This window comes from Pyrus communis, chromosome 5 (genome assembly GCF_041283825.1).
Source record: "Pyrus communis isolate YQ-2024b chromosome 5, ASM4128382v1, whole genome shotgun sequence".
Classification (NCBI taxonomy): domain Eukaryota; kingdom Viridiplantae; phylum Streptophyta; class Magnoliopsida; order Rosales; family Rosaceae; genus Pyrus; species Pyrus communis.
In genome coordinates, this window is record NC_142569.1 from 114935 (window position 1) to 136781 (window position 21847).

The 21847-nt window shown below is 37.7% G+C and overlaps 3 protein-coding genes and 1 pseudogene across 4 annotated transcripts; all 4 read right to left on the bottom strand.

Annotated features, from left to right (window-relative positions):
- Positions 1-482: 482 nt before the first annotated feature.
- LOC137726836 (protein phosphatase 1 regulatory inhibitor subunit PPP1R8 homolog pseudogene) lies at positions 483-3005 on the bottom strand (annotated as a pseudogene). The gene is made up of 3 exons (XR_015963228.1): positions 2923-3005; positions 1978-2181; positions 483-1407 (listed from the first exon to the last, which is right to left on the bottom strand). The product of XR_015963228.1 is annotated as a protein phosphatase 1 regulatory inhibitor subunit PPP1R8 homolog pseudogene (transcript).
- Positions 2419-8616, bottom strand: LOC137722658 (C2 and GRAM domain-containing protein At1g03370-like). Its single transcript, XM_068461713.2, has 9 exons — positions 7601-8616; positions 6018-7250; positions 5473-5655; positions 5010-5293; positions 4767-4883; positions 4341-4603; positions 3872-4037; positions 3361-3633; positions 2419-3242 (listed from the first exon to the last, which is right to left on the bottom strand). The coding sequence occupies exons 1-9, from the start codon at positions 7947-7949 to the stop codon at positions 3054-3056; spliced, it is 3057 nt and encodes a 1018-aa protein (XP_068317814.1). The 5' UTR covers positions 7950-8616; the 3' UTR covers positions 2419-3053.
- A 1244-nt stretch (positions 8617-9860) lies between these two features.
- Positions 9861-14025, bottom strand: LOC137722672 (farnesyl pyrophosphate synthase). Its single transcript, XM_068461733.2, has 12 exons — positions 13774-14025; positions 13406-13430; positions 13199-13314; positions 12977-13063; positions 12765-12881; positions 12596-12684; positions 11833-11884; positions 10963-11058; positions 10810-10854; positions 10631-10720; positions 10293-10364; positions 9861-10201 (listed from the first exon to the last, which is right to left on the bottom strand). Exons 1-12 carry the CDS (start codon positions 13882-13884, stop codon positions 10073-10075), a joined length of 1029 nt encoding a protein of 342 aa, XP_068317834.1. The 5' UTR covers positions 13885-14025; the 3' UTR covers positions 9861-10072.
- Positions 14026-18192: 4167 nt separating this feature from the next.
- Positions 18193-20378, bottom strand: LOC137726638 (Adenine nucleotide alpha hydrolases-like superfamily protein). Its single transcript, XM_068465577.2, has 4 exons — positions 19730-20378; positions 19071-19189; positions 18826-18941; positions 18193-18726 (listed from the first exon to the last, which is right to left on the bottom strand). The coding sequence occupies exons 1-4, from the start codon at positions 20211-20213 to the stop codon at positions 18438-18440; spliced, it is 1008 nt and encodes a 335-aa protein (XP_068321678.1). The 5' UTR covers positions 20214-20378; the 3' UTR covers positions 18193-18437.
- Between the last annotated feature and the right edge of the window lie 1469 nt (positions 20379-21847).

Here is a 21847-nt window from a genome sequence, read left to right on the forward strand (position 1 = left end):
AGAATTCGGGTCTATTAACCATATTGCAAATGATTCTTTGGTAGTTCAATTATAAGAATACACAATTCGTGAATTAAAAAAACAGAGTTTACATGCAAATTATAAGCCGACTCCACCTTCTGTGTTACAGCCTAATGCATTAAAATGTGCAGCAATCCTCAACCAGTTTCCGAGTTAGCAGGGCTACATTGCGAGGAGATATCAACAGTCGTCTTACCACAAAAATACGTGACTCCCTCCCTCCCCACCAGCCAACCCACATCAGCATCTCACAAAAGACTTCCTGTCAGGTTAATAATAATATAAAAGCATAAACCACTTCACGTCAGATTGAGCAGGGATCGAATAAATGACCTACCTAGCACCAACAAACATATTCTCAACCATTCCCCCACTAACATTAACTGACTCGGAGATTATGAGTCAGGCCATGCCAATGCTAAGAATTTGTTGATTAACTATAACTATACTCCCATTCACAAGGAAGCAAGACCATATAATTTTCACCAAAGCTTTTCCACCTTCAAAGCATTTTCAAACCCCAAAAGAGAACAAGAAATCCATCCACTGAGTGCTTGCTTAAATCAATCACCAAACAAATCATCTTCGTCATCGTCAACGTGACTTGAGTTAGTTCCATGGTTTACACTTAATGCCTTCCCATCAGTATCTCTACTTGGAGAGGCTCGTCCACCACTCGAGTCCACAGAAGAAGGATATGCCCATGACGAACCCACTTTGCCAGAAAAAAATTCCCCATAAAGGTCATCATAAATCCCACCCTTTGGAGCAGTTTTGACTCTATTTAAGACCTGTAATTTTTCAGTCATGCCTTTTAGGAAGAATTGCCTTCCTTGACATATAATTGTTCCTCCCCTTTGGGGATTACTGTAATCTGCACAAGGGATTCATATTTCCCGACAAGACTACCTTCTTTTACACCTACTGGACCAGGTTCAGTTTCTACGTCCACACCATCTGAAATCCCAACTACTTCAACCAGCTCTCCTCCAACTTGATCCCTGAGTGATACTCTTGCCTTCCTAATTCTCTTAGAGGGCGGGCCTCTCTGGCTGCTGGTTGTCTCCTTTTGCGCCTGCTGAGTCACTAGGCTTGCGGGACTTAGGGACTACGTCAGGTGTGGTCAGACCATTACGATTTAGAAGCGTATTATAAGCCACAACAGCGTCTTCATCAGACGGATCGGGAGGTGGTGGCAGATTAACCTCTGCAGGTGCTGGAGGACGAGGAAAAAGAGCTGCGTCATTCTTTCTCAAGAAATAAATTCTAGTTGATGCAGCAAATCTCAAGGACTGGCCCACTTCAAGCTCAACAGCGGTATCTTTAGTCACTTTTTCATTTGCAACAAAAGTACCATGTGCAGATCCCAAATCAATTACATATATGCTGCAGAAGGGATAAAGCTTTTAAATGGTTTTGGATCACCAAAGTAAACAAAGAAACCAACATCATACAACTACTTAACGCATGGGAAATAAACAGCAATCACCCCCACAATGTCATGAGGATGAGAGAACACGGCCACGGCCATGAAGTACGGTGAATTAGGTGAATCCATGAAGCTCCTAATGATCAATTGAATTATTTGATTGACGGATCAGGTTGTAGGGCTACTCAGGCATTGTCCAAAGATACCACCCTCTTATTTAAATCTAAAACCACAGAAATAGTAAACAATCCAGCTCTCTAATCTGGATGGGACGATAAAGTTAGTAGAATATTTGTTCTGTTACCGTTTTCTTTACAAGTTTTGAAGAGTGGCAAACCCAAACGAGAACAAAACTTTACTTGGTCAACAAAACCAACAGCAAGCACGGGACAGGATACAGATATGAACAATCGAGATGGACTTAAAGTACAAACCAATTACACTAACAATCCAGTTAGAATAATGATATATGGCATGCACTTGAAGTAAATAGAAAGAAAGGAAAAGTGAGAGAAAGTGCGGCTAACCTTCCATTCTTGTGAGGAACAACAACAGCATGCTGGCGGGAAACGGACTGATGATCAAGCACAAAGTCACAAGTTTGAGATTGGCGGCCAAAGATGTTGCGACGCCTATCAAGGGCAATGCGATCAAGAACCTGACTATCCTTGAGAACCTCAAGAGAATAGACACCGGGACGAGGGTCGATTGCACAGTCAGGGGGCGTTAATCTGCTCTCAAACTAGTCCAACTCCTTATAATCCCACGCAGATCTCTCCTGTTCATAACATGTGATGTGTGCTACCCTTAATATATTGCAATATTACTCCACGACAAGTGATGTGTACTACCTCCTATGCGGTTGGTGCTGTGCTTGGTCTAATTTTTCTTATCACTAATAACAGATTAAATTGAAAAAAAAAAAATTAAGGAGCTATAAATTATAATTTATGATCGCAAGTTAACAATTGACACCGGAAGGAAGGAAGGAAGGAAGTTTCAAATTATACAAATGGTTCTTGTACAAGTTTCAAACTGCCATATACATATGGACACATCACATTTAACAATTTCGAATTGCTATTCATAATTCAAGCAAGGAAATATAAATAAAATCGGTACAAGTTTGAGCTATTCTAGAAGAATAAGCACCACCCGGGCTGCCACCACCAACAGCGAGGTACAGCTGCTGTTCGGCCAGAAACGGCAAGACCACAAAAACTAGACCTGCCACTTCCATATACACTAGAAGCTTATTGCATAATCTGCACCCGTTATTCACAACCAGCAACTACCAAATACTCCTCCTCCTCTTCCTCCTCCTCCTCCCCCCATAAACTAGTCCAGATTCTGTCCCAGAAACACTAACTAAGCACTGTTTCGTCCAGGACCATGGTGCTCACTAGAGCATCAACAGACACGCTTCCACCTTCATATCCACCACATCCATCATACATATGTTATTGCCGCACCTCTGCAAGCCAAAGCTTAAAGACACTTTTTCATTGTCTCCAAGCTGGCATATCACCCAGTCCAGCTCAATCCAAGCTGCCATATGTCTTGTCAAATGTCTACAATCCCAGGAATGCACCAAATCCACCCACTATCTTGTGAATTCCTTCTCAACTACACTGAAGGTGTCCTTCAGGCGATCTTGCAGATTCTTTAGTACGTTTTTTGTAATTCTTTTCTGATGCCGAGTGCTTTTGAGCCACTCAACCCCAAAGTATACTTTTACCTGGCATCCCTTTGGTGTTGAGGGCAAATCCTCGATTTGGTATCGAACGTGAAGCTGCAAATTATGAAAAGGGACTAGTGAATCATGTAGTGAAACAAGTGACTCAAGGGGAACACACTTACGAAAAAGGATTATTTAAACAGAATTCGGCAAAGTTCAATGTCATCCATACATTGAAATAGTCGCCAAGCGGTACTGCATGGAGGGTCGAGACCTCTTGTACAAGCCAACCATTTCTATCAGAGAGGCGGGATTTTTGCTGAGTACTAGTCACCTCTCCTCTATATTGGGACACACGTTTATCAAATCTGTAATATATTTGCCTCACACAGACATCGCCCTTCTCTGATTCCCATGGGGTGTAAGAGTAGTTAAGACAACCAGCTTTCTCCATAACTCTACGGTCCAATTCACCTCCGCCAAATAGCTCTGTGAAGAAATTTGTCTATTGTCGCCAACAAGACAAATATGATGGTCAATCGAGAAGAAACTAAGCTAACTAGAACTAAGATGTGTATAGTCATGAGTACCACACTCAGAAAATAATCTAGATGAAAGCTATGCTATTCTGATTCCATGAGACAGCTTAAGCAGAAGGGGACAAGCGAGTTGCAGTCTTGCAAACGAAATTTTAGTTTTAACAAAGATACACTATGAGAGAGAGAGAGAGAGAGAGAGCTCACAGGAACGGAATGAGCTGCAGAATAAACCTCAGACAGGTTGACATCATCAAGGCCCAAGAAAGACCCGCTTTCTTCAGCTTGGATCTTGACATCGGATTCTTCTTCAACTATTTGCACCTTCTGCTCAGGACTCAAAGACCTAGCCTTCCAAAGAGCCATAATTGTCCTATTCAGAAACATCAGATGTTGTGAGTCAAATCTTTATGTCCAAGCAAGCATCAATTGTTCAGAACATGGTGTAAAGTCAGTGTTGAGATGGGGTACCCATGCACAACCACCACCAAGCAAAAGAAAAGAGCAAGGAACAGCAGAGATCTAAACTAAGTCAAAAGAAGGCAAGGGCAGACCCAACATACGCCGAATAAATGATATCTAATAATTAAAGAGAGAAGAAGATCACAAAAATTAATGAAAGGTTTCTACTTTGTTGAAGTGAATGCCATGCTATTCTACGAAGTTCTTCGCGTACCTGTTAGCTACATTGAAAGATACAAAGGACTGGAAATGGAACTTCAGCCTGCCTTCCTCATCTTGTGTCTTTGCACCATGCCTTGCATCCATACCTCTACCCTGCCGCAGAGTCATGACTACAATTGGACTGCCCATAGATGACAGAGTTGGAGGTACAACTTGAATATCCTCTATATCCTCCCACAGGAAAAAGAACTTTGTCTTGTGACCAAATAAATTTGCATGGAAACCAATTATTCTTGCAGAAAGAAATAGGCGGCCCTGCACGGGAAGAACTATAAGATAAGAAATATAACTAAAATATAACAGAAAATGAGGAGCAAGAGAAGGTTGCATGCTCAACAGGTATGGCTCCAAGAATCAAATAGAAAGTTTAATGTCAATAGGAAAATTTCAACAGGGTGTATAACCATATTAACAGCACCTGCAGGGGCATTTTTCGTTTCAAGTGACAGGTAAAGTCGTTGATGAGAAATTCCTCCGGTGGAAGCCCAAACAGTTTTTGGAATGCTGAATTTGTTTGAGGAGACCGCACAGTTATCTAGAATAGTTTTCACTAATAATCATGAGTGATAATATATGAAAGGAATGTAGAACACGACTAAAAAGGGAATATAAGCAAAAGAACACCAGTAATGTGAATTTCAAAATTAATGGACCACTATACCTTCTTTCCCACCTCCTTCTCCATCTTAGTCAAAAAATGATTTGCTACATTGCCACCTCTTGTATTGTTTAAGAAAATTCTCAGGTGGAGTTTTGACTGGCATGCCTGAGCTAACTTTCCTTGAAGAGGAACCCACAAGTCAGCTAAATCTGATATATTAGTTTTTACAAAATTGATTTCAGCATGACCCAGTGAGGTAGCTTCATCAAAAGGTCCATCAAAATCATAAACTTCCACATCCAACACAGAAGGAGGTTCATCCATTGCATCAAACTCAAATATTTCTGCGGAGACCAACAAGACATCAATCAGACCAAGATTTAGTTCATATAAGTTGCACAATCTAGACATATTCTGAACTGTAGATTGACATTATTGTTCAAATATGCATTGACAAATGTCATTGGAAGAAGTATAAATGCAAAAGCAAACGAACTAAAAAATCAGGTAAAAGGAAAATCACCGTTCCATGTAGGATTGCATTTCTGGAACTTGATTGAGCTGGTTCTAGTTTTCCCATTGCAAGTGAACACCACGTATGGATCAGAAAACCCACTTGAATCGACAGCTGCTATGTTACTTCCTTCAATCAAGGCAACAGTTAGCAACCAACCATCTCCTTGGGCTTTGACTCCGTGATCACTGCCTATAAGACACACAAAGATGATAACTAATAACTCGCATTTAAAACAAAAAATATAACAAGATAAACATACGGACATCAAGAAAATTAGGATTTTGAACATCTTAGAAACAGTTTGAAAAATGCACATCACTGTGTTCTATAGAAGAGAAAAATAATTGTTGAGCAAGAAGCATCAGTAAAAAATGTAGTATTCTTAAACGTTGAGTTTATGGAGTAGATAAAACCTGACAGGTATAGTGATAGCGATAATGACACAAATGGAATTACTTGTTTGATGAAAAAGGATCACACTGTCAACTAGAGAAAGGCAGAGGCTAAGAGTCTGTTATTAAAGCAAAAGCAACCAGTAAAAGCAATGTTACCGTTTTGTGCTCTGGCCTGCATGAAGCGTGAGATCAACCCCAGCACCCTTTCTCCTTGAAGAACCAAGACACCACAGACGATGAATTCACCAATTGAGTCTGGCAAGTCAAGCCCAACAAACTCCAGCCCTTGAATGGTGCTGGGTTGGGCAAGCCAGATGTGTACAAGCATATACAATCCAATAAACAATGTGGAGATCACAGAGAAATTGGCAAAATATTGTACTGCCAGCTTCCAATCAGACTGGGGTTCGGCTTGCAGTGATGCCAAAACCTGATCCTTGTTGGATCCAAGATCCTTTGAATCGACTGGCTTAACATTCTGAGACAATAAAGTAGCAAAGTGGTCAAAACTGTCCTTTAAACCTTGTCGAGCTCCATTTTCTATCATTCCTTTCATCATGGTGCTCTGCAGAAAATTCATCCGCCAGGATATTACCAGACGTGAAGATTGTTCTCCTGAGGGCAGCTCGGGGCCAGGTGTAATGCAGTAGAGCAACTCCGTCTTAAAAGTGCGCCCATAGGGAACATCAGGAGTGCTTACGCTTGCTAAAACTGCAAAAACCTTCCCGTCAGCTTTGAGATACGTTTGGTCCTCAGTTCCTTTGACAGCCTTTATCAACTTAGTTGCAGACTTAATATATGTCACCACTCTTTTGACGCTCTCGGTGCTGGTATCTAATTTCCATTGTCCTAGATCCAATTCTGTAGTTCCATGCACATCTGCCACTTCTTTATGAAAACCTGAATCTGTTGAAAATAGCAACGTGTTTAGGTCTTGGGGTGGAGTGACATAGAGTTGATCTAGAAGCACTCCTCCTGGCAAGTTGGTTGGGGTTTCACTCTCTTGATCTCGTGAGAGTATTGTTTTCATCAATTCTTCAAATGTAGCGGAAGAGGACTGATCCTCAGAGCTGCTCTCACAAACTTCGGGTTTACCAGTTTCAGAAAGCTCGGATAAGTCCACTCTGCTAGAGGAGGCTGAAAGTAAATCTGGATTTTTATTGAATATTTGAGCTATGCGACCAGCAAAGGTCTTCTGAGAACAAAGCTTTTCTTCCTTAAAGTCCTTAAAAGATGCAGTTTCTTCTGGTCTCACTCTCACAGGAGAAGCTGATTCTGAAACACAACTGAGAGACCTTGAAGGTGATTCAATTCCAATGTCACCACCCTCAGAAGCCGAGTCCGCAAATGAATTGTTTGAGGAAAAATGTAATGCAAGAAGAATCTCGCCTGTCAGGAAGACAATCGGACAGAGAAATATTTTAAATTAACTAACTTGGAGACAAATCCAACCACATTATTACATTTAGCTAGAATTCACAAATGGGGTACCGGTAATTTGGTATTGTCTGCCAGTAAGCAATGTTCTTTTTCTTTTTCTTTTTTGAAAAAAATAAAATAAAATAAAAGAATTCATATCTAAATGTGGGACAAGAATCCCAAGTTTTGTACTTGGAAAGCATGAAACGTAAGCATTTGGATATGGAGACTAGTGCACCAGGTAGCATGAGAAATTTTAACAAGAAAAAGAAAAGGCGAGTAGGCATATTTAATTTAGCACAAGAAGGTAAAAGTAGTACCGCAATCCTTGTTCTTGGATTTTTTACTCTTGGGGTGGAGAGGGTACCAAGCAGTTTCAAGGGACTTGTTGCGGGCATCGAAGACTTGGGAAACAGGGATGCGGACGCAACCAACGAAGTCGTCGTTGAAGTACTTGTCTTCGTCGAGGACAGAGAAGACGAGCTCGCCGTTGAGGTCGTCGACCCTGAAGGCGAACTCTTCCCCCCAATACGGGTTTAAGGTCTTCTTGACCACTTTGGTCCTGAGCTTGTGCTTCCCGAGCTTCACCTTCACGTACGGATCACTGAAGCCGTTGAGATCCATCGCTGGTAGATCCCGAGCCCCCAATACTTGAACCACCAGCTTCATCTTTTCTTTTGTTTCTTCTGATGATGATCAATGGTGAATGATATTCTAATTCTGTCTAATCTGTCTAACCACCACAATTCAATTCAATTCAATGCATGCAGCAAAACCACAACCTACCAACAGACAACAAAATCCCTCCTCCCTTGCTTCTTTTGTTTTGTATTTATTGGATTGGATTGTACATTGGTATGATCACCATTTACAATTTATCAACAAAACAAATCCGTCAGTCAAAATTGATTGTTGTAATCAAAGGGGAATTGTAAATTCTACGAATAAGATTAAAGATTAACAGGGAAAATAAATTTGCGGAGGAAAAGCTCCGACGGCGACGGCGACGAGGAGTTGTCACGTAATGGTAATGCGGGAAGAATCACTCGCCTTATCTGATCTGGGTTTCTTTCTGACTAATACGCAAACTCAAAGCTGACAAGTCATAACAAAAGAAAACAGATTGAATGAATGAACGAACGAAAGAGGAGATGGCGACGAGACAGGAAGTTAGGAACCCAACGGCCAAACCCCTCTTTTGGAACAAATATATTACTTTTTTCATAACAAGGAACAAAGAGAGTGTTTTTTTCTTTTCTTTTTTTTGGATAAAACAAAGGGATGATTAAAAATGGAAAGGGAAGGGATGGATGGGGAGATTTTTCAATTAGAAGTTGAACTTTGAAAGCTGAGAGACTTTTGGTTTATTCGTTTCTTTTCTTTTTTTTAATTTCCTATTGAGCCTAAAATATTTGACTTTTTGACTTTCTATTATTCATAATAATAGTCATAACTCTTAAAATGGCGAGCCTTCAATATGCCAAAAATGCTCTTTACTTCTTAAAACTTTTGAAAAAGATGTTTTATCCCTCTGTTTTTCTTTTTCTCCACGTATGGAACTAGAAATAGTTTTGCTGACATTTTTCTTTTGAGTTTTTCAAATCACATTTTAAATATAAATTAAAAAAATAAAAATAAAATGAAAGAGAAAATAATAGATTGGGTATTATCCTTGTATTAATTAAATTATAGGAAAACTTGATATAGGTCCAATTTTTTAAGCTAATAGTAGAAATAGTTCAATTTATTAAAATAAGTCCAATTCCTTAAATCTTATTATTTTATTATCAATAATTATCTCTTAAATGATAAGATTTATTATAAAAATCAAATTTCTTTCTAATTATCTCTTTGATTATTTATTTAATTTGTTCTTTCTTGTTCTTTATCCCGTTTTAAACCCCATTTATAGATTTTAGTTTTTATTTTTATAATCAACCTATATCACAGGTTAATTATATTTATTAACCTATATGACAGATTTTTTTTTATAATCAAGTAAGATTCATGTGTCTTGCTTGTAGATATATTGTGTTTGTTCTACCTTTTATTTAAGTTTCATATCTTACTTATAGGTATGATATACATTCATATATTTGTTATTTGAGTTAGAGTAGAATGATTTGCAGATAGATTTATGTCAATATATTTATTTATTTTTGTTATAAGATATTAGTTATATTTTTTGGGGTTGAAAATTCATAATATTAGAAGATTTTAATTGATTCTTAATATTTTTAGAAAATATAAAATGAGCATTAAAAAAATAAATACATATAATTAGGTAATTTGACTCACTCCTAAAAACCATCTATGTTTTTGGATCTGGATCTAAAAGCCCCATTAATTATTTATTAGTTGGTGGCCATCTTCTAATAGCATTGCCTACATTTTCTGTATCAGATTGGAAGTGAAATCGACTAGGATCAAGTGTGAAATGGAGGAGTACCTCGAGGCTCTCGTGATCGGTATCTGCTAAACAGATCAATTAAGATGGCGATGGAGATGGAGATGGAGTCAACATTTGGCATCAATCTGATTCTCAGCGCAGGAGGCTGGAGGAGGTAATCACTAATCAGGTTGTTTAATATTCTCAACTGGAAACTGAGAAACTTTGTATTAATTAACGTGGATGCTTATTGTCTGTCTGCATTCAACACTGATGACTTAACTTATAACTAAGTGAAGCAAACCTGACTCTGACTGACGCAATCCAAATGCAACTGCATGTTTTATTACAAATGCACCAAATACAAATAGGAGGGGCTGAACTGAATCCAGATTTGAGATTTCTATTTCTGCCTCTTGTAAATCTTGCCCAAGAAGGACTTCAACACTGCTTGCACCGCTTTGCTTGGGTGCCCTTCAATCCAACTCGTCAGTTTCTTGTAGCTTTTGCTCTCATAATCCGCAAATACACCCTACCACAATCACAATCACAATCTCAATTCAGCATCCACCAGTCATCTTATACTGTTACAATTCATCATACACAATCAATTAAGTTCAAACCTCAATATCGAGTTCTTTGTAGAGGGCCTTTACTTTTGCCACATTTTCTGGGTCTGGTTTCCCATAATTCTCCTGCCCAAACACGTACAGAAATCAGTCATTGGTGACTTAGAGAGTGAGAAAATCTAAAGCTGATTTGAAAACAGCAGACAAGATATACACACACATATATATATATATAGGGAATTGTTATTGACACTCCAAAAAATTTATTTTGCACTTCAAACTTTCTATAATTAGAAAGAAAAATACACTTGTGAGGAGTGTATAATGAGATTTTTAGAGTGTTAATAACAGTTCCATATATGAAAGCCAAAGGAGCCACATCTGATTCTTACATGTAGTACTTTCTTTTGTTCCTCGTTGCAGAGTTCCAAAGCTTTCACCACCAGCCAAGAGCACTTGAAATCTTCAATATCTGTTCCTATCTGATATCCCAAACTACTTATTACAACTCAACTCCCATCAAACAAGAAACAAAAGAGAAATATTTAAGAGCCATCTCCCTGAATCTCACCTTACCAATCGTTTCCGGATCACCAAAGCAATCCAAATAATCATCCTATTTAAAATAAAGGGAAAAAAAAAAAAAAAAAAAAAAAAGAGTTAACGAAAGCAGTAGAAGAGTTCCAATAGGGATTCTGTTTCTGTGTAATCAACAAAAAATTACCTGTACTTGAAAGTAGATCCCCATCTCAACTAGAATGTTTTTTACGTCAATATGTTTTTCCAGTTCCTCACCTGACATAAGCAATGCACATGCAACCTGAGTAGATAGCAAACGGTTAGGGTTAGCCAAATCTTTCATTGTAAAACACCTGAACAAAATAAGAGGACATGCCATACAATGTGGATGTGCATATCTTATGATATGAATAGAGAAAAAGGAACCAAAATGTCTTGTTATTTCTCAGATTTTTTTTATTTTTTATTTATAAGAAAGTTGAGTTTTTTTTTTTTTTTTTTTTTAATTTTTAATAAAGAAAAAATTAAAACAATAATGTCACATCCACTCCAGCATTTGCTATCATGGAAAAAAGATATTATTGTGAATTTATATTGAAGAAAAAAAAGTAAAGATACAATAAGTTAGAGAGGACATGAAGCCAAACCCTAACAAGAAGTAGAAAATTATTAGAAACAAAAATCAATTAAGAGAACTTCTAAGAGAAACGAAAATTTGGAAGCCCCAAAAGATTATGAGCAAAAGCCACAACTGCACACGGCGGACAAGAATCCACCAATGAATCCCAACATGATCAACACCATCATTTTGCCAAACAATCTACCACCTGATTTCCTTTGCGATAAATGTGAGAAAACCGAACATGCATGAGAGGATGGGACAACAGAGACCAAAGAAGTTTATATACCGGGAACAAGTATGTATTAAGTTACAACAAATTTCACAGACTAGGCATAGAATACACAGGATAAACATGCTGGTTTAAAATAGCATTCCCGCACAAACACTGAAACAGAATTAAGGAACACTCAATTCAAGTATTTATTGCTTTTAAGTGCTAAAGTATGTACATACTGAAAGGTAAAATGAGTAATAGGCAGTCTTGTACTGAACAATACGCCGGTGACTGCAAAAGATCCAAACCATTTGTATGTTATCAAATGCACAGAAAATCGAAAAGTACCATATCATAGCTGGACAGAAATAGAAAACTAATATGCTCATTATTTGAATAAATAACCAAAAGAAAAACCATATAGTCACATTGTGAGAGTTGTCTAAGGTCACTATGCTCACCATACTAATAGCCTACTAAAAGGTCTCAAGAGGTTCCAATTTTTAACATACCCAGCACCCCAAATGAATATTTCTATTCCTAAGCAATGAGAGTTGTCAGAAAAATTTAACAGAGAAACATTCAATCAGACGGTGAGATTTAACTCCACTGGCCAGCATACATGGCAAAACTTCATAGCCTACTGAAAGGAATCCAATAAGTGGTCACGAACGCAGGATGTTTAGACTGTTTGGACTTTGATAACCCATAGCTGACAGGATGCACAAGGAATTGAGCATTACATATTATGAAGATGGAAAATTGTTCCAATAGTGAAAGCTTATGAATACACCAAACAAAATAAGGCATAGGATAGGTCTCTGTAACGAGATTCATTTCTCAACGTGCATCTGTGAATTGCATGGAAACTCTGGCATTCTTTTCTACAGCATGGTGCATTGAGTTCATAATAGGCAATAGCATATGGGTTTGAATCTTAGCATGCCTACAAGCATTTTATTAGGGGCAAATGGCAATGATCTTGTACGATTTTTCACTCACATTGACAATGAATATTTGGATAGGTCTTTTTCTCCTTCGATAGTAGTGATCAAATCTATCATCTGACCTGAGGCAGTTTGAAATTCCACCTGCGGAAACATGACATAAGTTAGCGTTTAGCTCTCTATGAAAGAGAAATTATCCGGCCAACAATTTGCAAGTCCACTACCTCGTTGAACAAATCAAGAAGATCCACATAATATGGCTTTTCTCTGAAATGCTTTCTGAGAATCCTTGGGATATGGTTTCGAAGCACAACACCATCGTTTACTGCAATCATACCAACCTACATGATACAGCTTCCCAAGTCAATTGATTTAATTACAAAGACAACACAAAAATGAATAAATAAACGTACATATGGTTGCTCTTCCTACAAACCTTGGGCAATCTAAACCAGCAAGGTTGACCTCGCCGTGTGTGAGAGCCGTCCATGAGGTCATCATGAACCAGAAAGAATGCTTGAAGCTGAAAGTAGTATAACCATAAAATTGTAAGCTTCTCGTGCAATGCACTAGAGTAATGCTGAAACAAGCTAAACAATAATATGTAGAAAGTAACTGTGAGGCTCAAAAGAGAATGGAAGTGGTTTAGTTTCCATACCCATTCGATGCACCAACCGAGAGCGCTGGCCAGGAAGATTTCATCTTCGGTTAATTCCCTTCCTTGTTGCAACAACTGATAGCTGTCGACAACAGACAATCCCCGATTAAGCTTCCCTGAAGGACAGGATAAGAGTCAGAATCCTTTGACAGGCATACTTGAAGGACATTGCTTAATTAAAAAGTTGAACTGAAACTGAAGTCTCGCCTCCAGGCACATTGTAGTCCAGCATCTGTAACAGAAAAAAGAAAATTGGGCAGTCAGTACAGGACTCAGGACTCAGGAGAGAATCCCAATCGTCTAAATGCAGGTGGGCTTCAATTTTTGCAAGTGATGGGGCTAATGATGTATGTAAAATCCCGACGACGACAGATTAGAATTAGATCACCGAAATTAAATCAAAGGTGTTGTTTTGACTTCATAAACAAAGGAAGGAAACAGTTGATGGATTATGGTTATGGAGTTCCAATTTTGCTTCCAATAAAAATAAGAGAAAATAGACAGCGATACCAAACGAATTCATTGGATTGAATTGTATTGGTGATGGTAAAAGTGAAAAATGAAGAGATCAATACCCGCTCAACCCACTGGCGAGAGTCATTGGTGAAGTCGAAAGTAGGGTCTTCCAACAGCTCCGATTTCAGAACGGAGTACGCCTTCAGAAACTTTGACTTGAGATCCGCCATTGACAATTTGCCAATCTAATCTTCCACCAGACAGACACTACTACTCTCAGAGGCCTTCCCAGATACGATTAGTGACTCGCAGACTCAAAGACAGAGAGAGAGATGTGTGCTTTTCTTTGTATAGACAACAGGACTTGTTGGGTATACAGAGGGAAGGGAAGTTAAATAAACGAGTCACTGACTTTCAGCTTTTAAACTCAATCATTTGGGTACCAATTCTAGCACAATTTGCACTTGTTGCCATTCTTTATTTTCTCACTTCACAATTTTTTTCTTTCTTCTGTTTCTTACTACTTGGAAGTAACCTACTGAAACTTTCTTAAAAACAAGTAAACAATGATATACATTAAACGACTGGTGTATCGATCTAATAATACATTATCATGTGTAAGGTTTTCTTTAATGTTAATGTTTTTTTACTCTCATAAAAAGTAAAACTTGTGAATAATTAATTGCTGATTTTAATATAACAGTTGATGACATGAATTCTTCCCAATTTAGAAGCTAGGTCCGTTCAGGAATTGATATTATTTGCAATAATTCATCATAATATCTACACATCATGCATGTCCGACCGTTTACAACATGATCCAAAATATTTTGATAATGAACACACTTGCCTTTACAGTATGATGGTCGAATGAAAATGTACTTGGTCACGTTTTTCTTTTCTTTTGATACATGATATATTTATACTAAGAAGATTGCAAAATAAACCAGTTGAAAATATTATTATTTTCGATATTTTAACTTAAGATTTATTACTTAAAAGTAAAGAGAGATATAACTATAAATTAAAAAAAAAATTGTGACAAGCTAAAAACAAGTAGTGAAAAATACGTCCATGTGATGCATGAGCTATATATGATATTTAAGTGGTTATAAAGACGCTATTTTTAGCGAAACCGAAAATGCATGCATGGTTGTCATTAGTAATATTCTACCGGTTTGGCTTCAGGCAATTTCGTCCTACCAGCCACGACAAGGACAATGGCACAATCGTAGTTAGCACACAGGCTGAGGGTCATAAGATACAAAGACGTACAAAGTTCAAAACCCCAAGTAATCGAGGGACACAGGGGCAGCACCCCATTGGCGACTCGTTGCTTGTTTGTTTGACCGTGGAGTGCTTCTGCTAATTTTCCTCTCTCTCATCATAATTCACAGTCACACTCAGACACAAACATAATGCCTTACACGTCAGCCAGGCGGGCAGGCAGCACAGCAGTATTCACGCGAGCCAGGGTGTCCACCACATTTCAATATTGAATTGTGAATGATCCCGTACTCATTTTTATTGTGAATGATCTCGTACTCGTTTTAATTGTGAATGATCCCGTACACGTTTTAATTGTGTGAATGATCCCGTACTCGTTTTTATTGTGAATGATCTCGTACTCGTTTTTATTGTGCATGATCCCCCACTCGCCTTCTTTTGTTCTTTTTTTTTTTGACGGATATTTACCAACATATTTTACAATAAAAACTTTAATGCAAACTATAACAAAGTTAAACAATTATAAACTTGTTAACTTTAATTAAGTGTCAAACTTCACATAAATATGTAAGACTCTAACTAAAAATATTTTCTAATTAAATGATGAGAACTACCGTTACGTATATCGTTTGTGCCACCGGCATGGACTATGGAGTATGAAGGGGAGCTTCTTTACTCACCACCTTAAATTTTGATGTATGTGCATCATACACCTAATTATCTAACACGTGTTATTTCACTTAATTATGGTTACTTTTTTTCAAAATTTAAAATTTAATATTAATGTTAAAGTTAATTAGAGTTAAATAAAAAAAAACATGTGTCAAATAATTAAGCATATAATAAATATACATCATAATTATGATGGTGAACAAAAATACATCGAGAATGGAGTGAGCAAGCCGGCCATCAATATTGAGCATATTACCTTAAGTTTCGTTGAGTTGCCACATGGCTCACCCACCTATATAAGTTTTCAACCGTATCGACGGCTTTAATTAACTAGAGCCTACACAGTACAGCCGCCGTATTGGAATTCAGCTTCGCACTCTCTCCAACACACACAATTATAATTTACTTTATTCGTGTTGCATTTCCCTTGTAAAAGTAAGGTTGAAATTGACACATTGAGTATAACAAGTTTTTGTAGATAATGCGCCAACACATTTGAATAATACTGCTGTTATTCATATGCACAAGTTAATAATGTAGAATTTTATTACATTAGACATTATTATAATTAGCAGTAAATTTTTTCAATATAACTTGCCAATTATTATCTTATAAATGGAAGATTTGATTTACCACGTGTTTTTTTTAGCATTAGCTTTGAAACTTAATAGGATTTCAGACAGGATAATACTATGCATATATCCCTCAATTTATGAATAACGTATCTTGAGAATATAAATTCAAAGATCATAACTATTCAATTTATTAATCATTATTTGAGGATCATTTTTACAAAAAATTATTTGAGTCGAAAATTAATTATATAATAATTCAAAGTATCAAATAAATGAGCAGCTCATATTTATGAATATATTATTTGGTACTATACTGTTGAGTTGTTCTATACATTTTAATGACTAAATAATCTCTTATTCAAATGATTTCTTATAGAAGTATTTAATGTGGATGATGAAACTGAAATAGTTTCCATTATAAACTTTCTACGATAAATATATATTATTTGCATGCGAGATAATTATAAGCTCATCCCTTCAAAGATGATGCAAATAGTATCCTTTGGAGAAGACCACCATGCATAAACCACTTCCATTAGTTTTTCTAGAGTCAGGAATAAACCGGTTTTGCATGAAGAAAATTGGCTTGCTTGAGAAGGTGAAGGTCCAATGTATATTTCGTGCATTAAGACGAAGGCCGAAGAAATTGTGGATAAACATTTAAGAAATCAAATGCCAAGCAAGTCCTGCACCGGACCTAAATTTCATCGCAAACTGACGGGCTCGCTCAAAAATTGTCAACACGCACGCACGCACGCAAATGGTCGACGTCGTTTGGGTCACGAGGCATCCGTTTTAATTTATTTATTTATTATAATTTTTGTTTGAGCATTTCATATTTATGATAATTGCACTGAGCAGGTCTGCAGGTGTCATTTGGAAGGGCGATAAGCTCATCGATGGCGTCCCTCGGACACTCCACTTCCTTCGATCAAAGGCATTCTCTCTCTCTCTCTCTTCCATTAAACGAGGGGCAACTGAGATTTAGGCATTGATACGTTGTGCTACTGCTACCCCACCAGATATCCCAAAGCCTGTCGAGATTGAGCGGATACCCGCCCCAACAGCATCGTCAAGCGCGAAGGAGAAGGCTCCTCCTACCCCGGCCACAATCGCAGCTCCCGATCAAAAGTGTTCCGATAATTATCTTGAGTTTGATTTCGCTTAGCAATAGTTGTATATCAATCGACTGCAAATGGTTTCTATTGGATGGAAAGAAGCTTGGGGACAATTCAGGTTCAGGGACGGTTAGAAGTGCGGGTGAAGTTCGTTTTCTTGGTGGATTATGAGAAACTGTATCTTTGTTGTTGTTGCCTGTTGACAGTTGGAAAATTTTATTGCACAATTATTTCCTCCTTTCTTCTTGTAATGCAAATTGTTGCGTACCAGATATACACTGTCACGGGATTTAACTATGATAAAGGAGAGAGTGTTTAGCATCGGAAGGTAGTCCACCTCATTCTATATCAAATTAAGATGATTATTACGTAGTGTAGTTGAACTTTTTATTTTCTAATATAAAAATACTGATATACTAAAAAAAACTCATAAAATCTCTCTTGGCCCACCACTACATCATGCATGTTCTGACCCTAAACCCTCTCCCCACCGGATTTGGATCCTCTCTGGATCCCCTCCCTGGGAATCCCGAGGATCAAGGCACAAGAACCGTTCATCAAATATCGTGCGGCCACAATTAAATGTTATTTATATTTTTAAAAGTAAAGCAATTTCGTTTTGCGTAAAAAACATTTAATTATGGCCGCACAATCTTTGATGAACGGTCTTTGTGCCTTGATTCCTTAGATCCTCAGGGAGGGATCCGGAGAGGATCCAAATCCCTCCCCACCCCCCCCCCCCCCCCCCCCCCAAAACCATCCGGATTAGGGGTTTCGTACCCAACAACCTCCCCTGAGAAAAAGACCGGTGTAAGCCCTCTTATTCTTCATCTTCTGTACTGTCCGTACCCTATGAGATTTGCAAAATATCTCCGATTTACAGCTGTCAACTTATTCGTGCATCACGATTTAAAGCTTAACAATTGAAAATACAAACAATATGAAATTCAGATAGAAATAGAACTTGTATTGCAATCCGGTTTCTTGAAATTCAGATAAAACACATGCATGTAATTTGTTACAGAGATGATGACCATTCAAGTAAATATCTTAACAAAATGTATAATTGTTACAATGATGATTTTGAACGCTTGGGAAAGTCGAGTAAAGGGTGTTCACCAAAAAGGCAACGTAAGGGTATCGCTATTGCCCATAGGGCTTTATCCCCGCTACTGTTGCTGAGTTTATATATTAAGACTTGGGTTTAAAACAGAAGAATGAAGAAGCCGGCTTTTCAGTCCTCTGATGTTGGTCTCCTTGCAATTGCATAGAGTTGGTGGTTCCATTAGTAGTACTGGTAATCGTCGTCGTACCGTCCTTGGGAGGTGGGGAGAACGACGACTCAGTCGGTGGCTGAGGCTGATCCATCATCGTCTTTGTCACTTGGTTTCCTTGGCATATGATGTCTACCTCACAGCCTTCGGGTGCACTTTGAAGTATCTGAGCACCAATCCCGCTGCCTTTCTTAGCCATAACTTTCCTACGCACCAATGCATTTCCGGATATATAACTCACCAATAAATTATGACCGATTGAGAAATTTGTTTAGCTTATTATAATAAATATATTGGTTAATTACCTTAGATTAGATTTGTTAGTTCCAATGACAAGCTTTGTTATGTTGAGAATAGGGATGAGGTCCAAAATAGCCCTTCCGATCATATCACTTTCAATCAGTATTGTATCTACCTTAACCTGCGCGCATACACTTGTATTAATGTAATAAAGGGAGATGATGATGCAGTTCAATGTAGTATATATAACAATTTGGTGCGTCTCGTTTAATTTGCAGTATTAAGTAATGTTAATGAAACATTATTGTACCTTTGCAGCCGAGCATTTATCAATGAACTTGTGAAGGAGCACTCTCCTCTTGCCTCTTTCTTCGACCATGTAAGTTTCTACCTGTTGTGAGCTCACTTGGTTTTTTGGAAGCTTGCCCACTACACTTATCAAATCCAATTTAATTCCAAACTCAAGGGATCCGATCACTCGCACAAAATACATACAGATGCAATAATTTTAGGGTAATGTTATTTTCACTTCTTATGCACCCTTTTTGTTCCGGCCGCAAAGAATTAAAGAAGAACAATGACAAAAAATTAACAAGAGTGTGTGCGAGGTAAAAATAGGTTTGTAGGAGATAAAAATGAGTGTGTAAATAGCACTATCTTAATTCTATATAAGGCTGCAGCAGAGCATATACTTGTTAAGAATAAATAAACCATCATGAACATGGACTGGGTAGCCTAGGTTGCCTTAAATTTTCCTCCGTGATTTATGCGAACTTGATCGATGAGACAAATAATAGGATTTATTTCAACTTGGTAATTAAGTTGTCTGATAGCTTAATTAGCTAGATTAAATTAAAAAGAGAATAAAAGGGGGAAAAATCTTATCACACATATATGTAAGATTTGGTAATTAAGGGAAAACATATGATCACTGATCAGGGAATGATTTTTCAGAGTGAGAGAGCTCACATGGACTGGGAATGTAGGTGACCTCCGGAAAAACATGTATGAGATACACGGTGGTTGACGACGATGGATCAACCGCGTGCTTTAATGCCCACGTCAGCGCGTCCATGCTGGACTCGCCCTTCCCTACTCCCACATAAACGCTCTCATCGTGGCTGCTATGATAATCGACATCTTCCTTGATGGAGGGCATCGGCGGCAGGTACCCTTTGAATCCGAAAAGCTCTTTGATCTCACTTGGTATTTTAATCTTACCCTTCTTCTCGTCATCGATATCATCACCTTCCTCTTCCTCAATCTCGGATATGCTACTGCTTGATATGTTGCACTTCATGTAGTAATTTCTGTACTCGTCATCATCGTCGTCGTCGTCGTCATCTTCATCATGCTGCGACTGCGGATCATCGCGGTACCCGCTACTAGTACTTCCGGCGCCACTAGTACTGGTACTACCCCATTCGCGATCTGGTTTGGACGTCAACGACATTTTGATATCACTGCTTTTTCAGCCACTAGTTGTTGCTAATCTTTCAATACTATTTGGTGCTAAATTGCTAAGTATATCTAGCTAGCTGTCCAAGGACGACTAGTTATAATATGTTAGACTTTTGATATCCGCAGGGCTTCATTTGTAATTCTCTCTACCTGCTTTGGTTTGACCGTTCCTCTCCCCTTGTGTGTATGTATGAATATAATACTTGATATAATGCAACAGCTCCTATCCATCATTTTTCCTCTGTAGTATACATGTAGATGTCGAATGTTTGCGCCAGTAGTGCTATGCCACGTGACACACTATGCCATATAAGGAAGAGGATCCTCTCCTGAGCTCAGGATGAGGATCCTCCTGACCACGAAATCTAGACCGTTCAATTTTAATTCAACGGTTCTAAACAGGGGTTCCCAAAAAGGTTATAATAATTGCAACCGTTGGATTAAAATTGAATGGCCCGGATTTCGTAGTTAGGAGGATCCTCATCCTATGCTTAGGAGAGGATCCTCTTCCACCATATAAAACAAATTTATATTTTATATGTAAGTATTTTTTGGTTACGTAGTTTAGCATGACAATGTTTTTCTTTAGACGGAATGGATCTTGGCTGCTGAAAAATCAACAGCAGTTTCTACTGCGAGTGAATCACGGATGTATACGTGTCCAAGTAATTGATTTTTTAATCACAGCTTAAACACGTATTTACCGGTAATTCACTAGCAACAGGAATAACTGTTGATTTTTTTAGCAGCCAAGCTTTCTCCCTTTAGACGGGCAAGCACAACATGCATCATCTATAGGGCTCCAGCGAAGTCATTTCGTTCCGCAATTACCATAATTTACATGCATCAAAGGAGGAGCGTACGTTTAAAATGTCATGCTGAAAATACACTTTGAATTTTGTAATACGTAACGCGTACGGAATATTCGTATAATTAAAGAGAATCGCGGCCGCTTACTAGTCTTTAATAATAATAAGCAGCAATCAAACCACAACCACGTATTATCATTACTATTATTATAGATTAATGATTGATCAATGTATTGATGTTTAATATTTAATTATAGATTTGTTCAAAAATATATATAGATATCAAGAGCGGAGCCAAGTACAAGGCTCTCCTAGGCTATAGCATAGGGAGAGTTTGGTTCTTCAAGCTTAAAAAAATTAATTTTTAGGTTAGTTTATGATTTTTCATTGTCATATTTCGCATAAGAAATGAAATTTTTTTATTAGTAAACTTGTTTTTAAGAATAATAAGAGCTAATAGATGTTAAATAGCTAATGGATGTTAAATAAACTCATCACTTTAACCAATATTAAATTTAATAGTAATAAATTAAAAATTCCATATCACAAATGGTTCCTTATTTTATTCACTTTAAAGCTTTGAAGGTTAGAAACCTATAAAACATAGCATAAAATTCTTGCTTCAAATTACTACATTCAAGTTTTTACTATTACATAACTTTATATAGGCAACATAGGATTAAAAACTTGATTTCATAGTAATAATTTTAACTTCGCCAACCCACCGAATAATTTCTAGCTACGCCATTGATATATATTGAGATGCTCGCGGCTGCAAATATTAGAGGTTAGGTGTCACAGCTTTGCGATTGCCAAA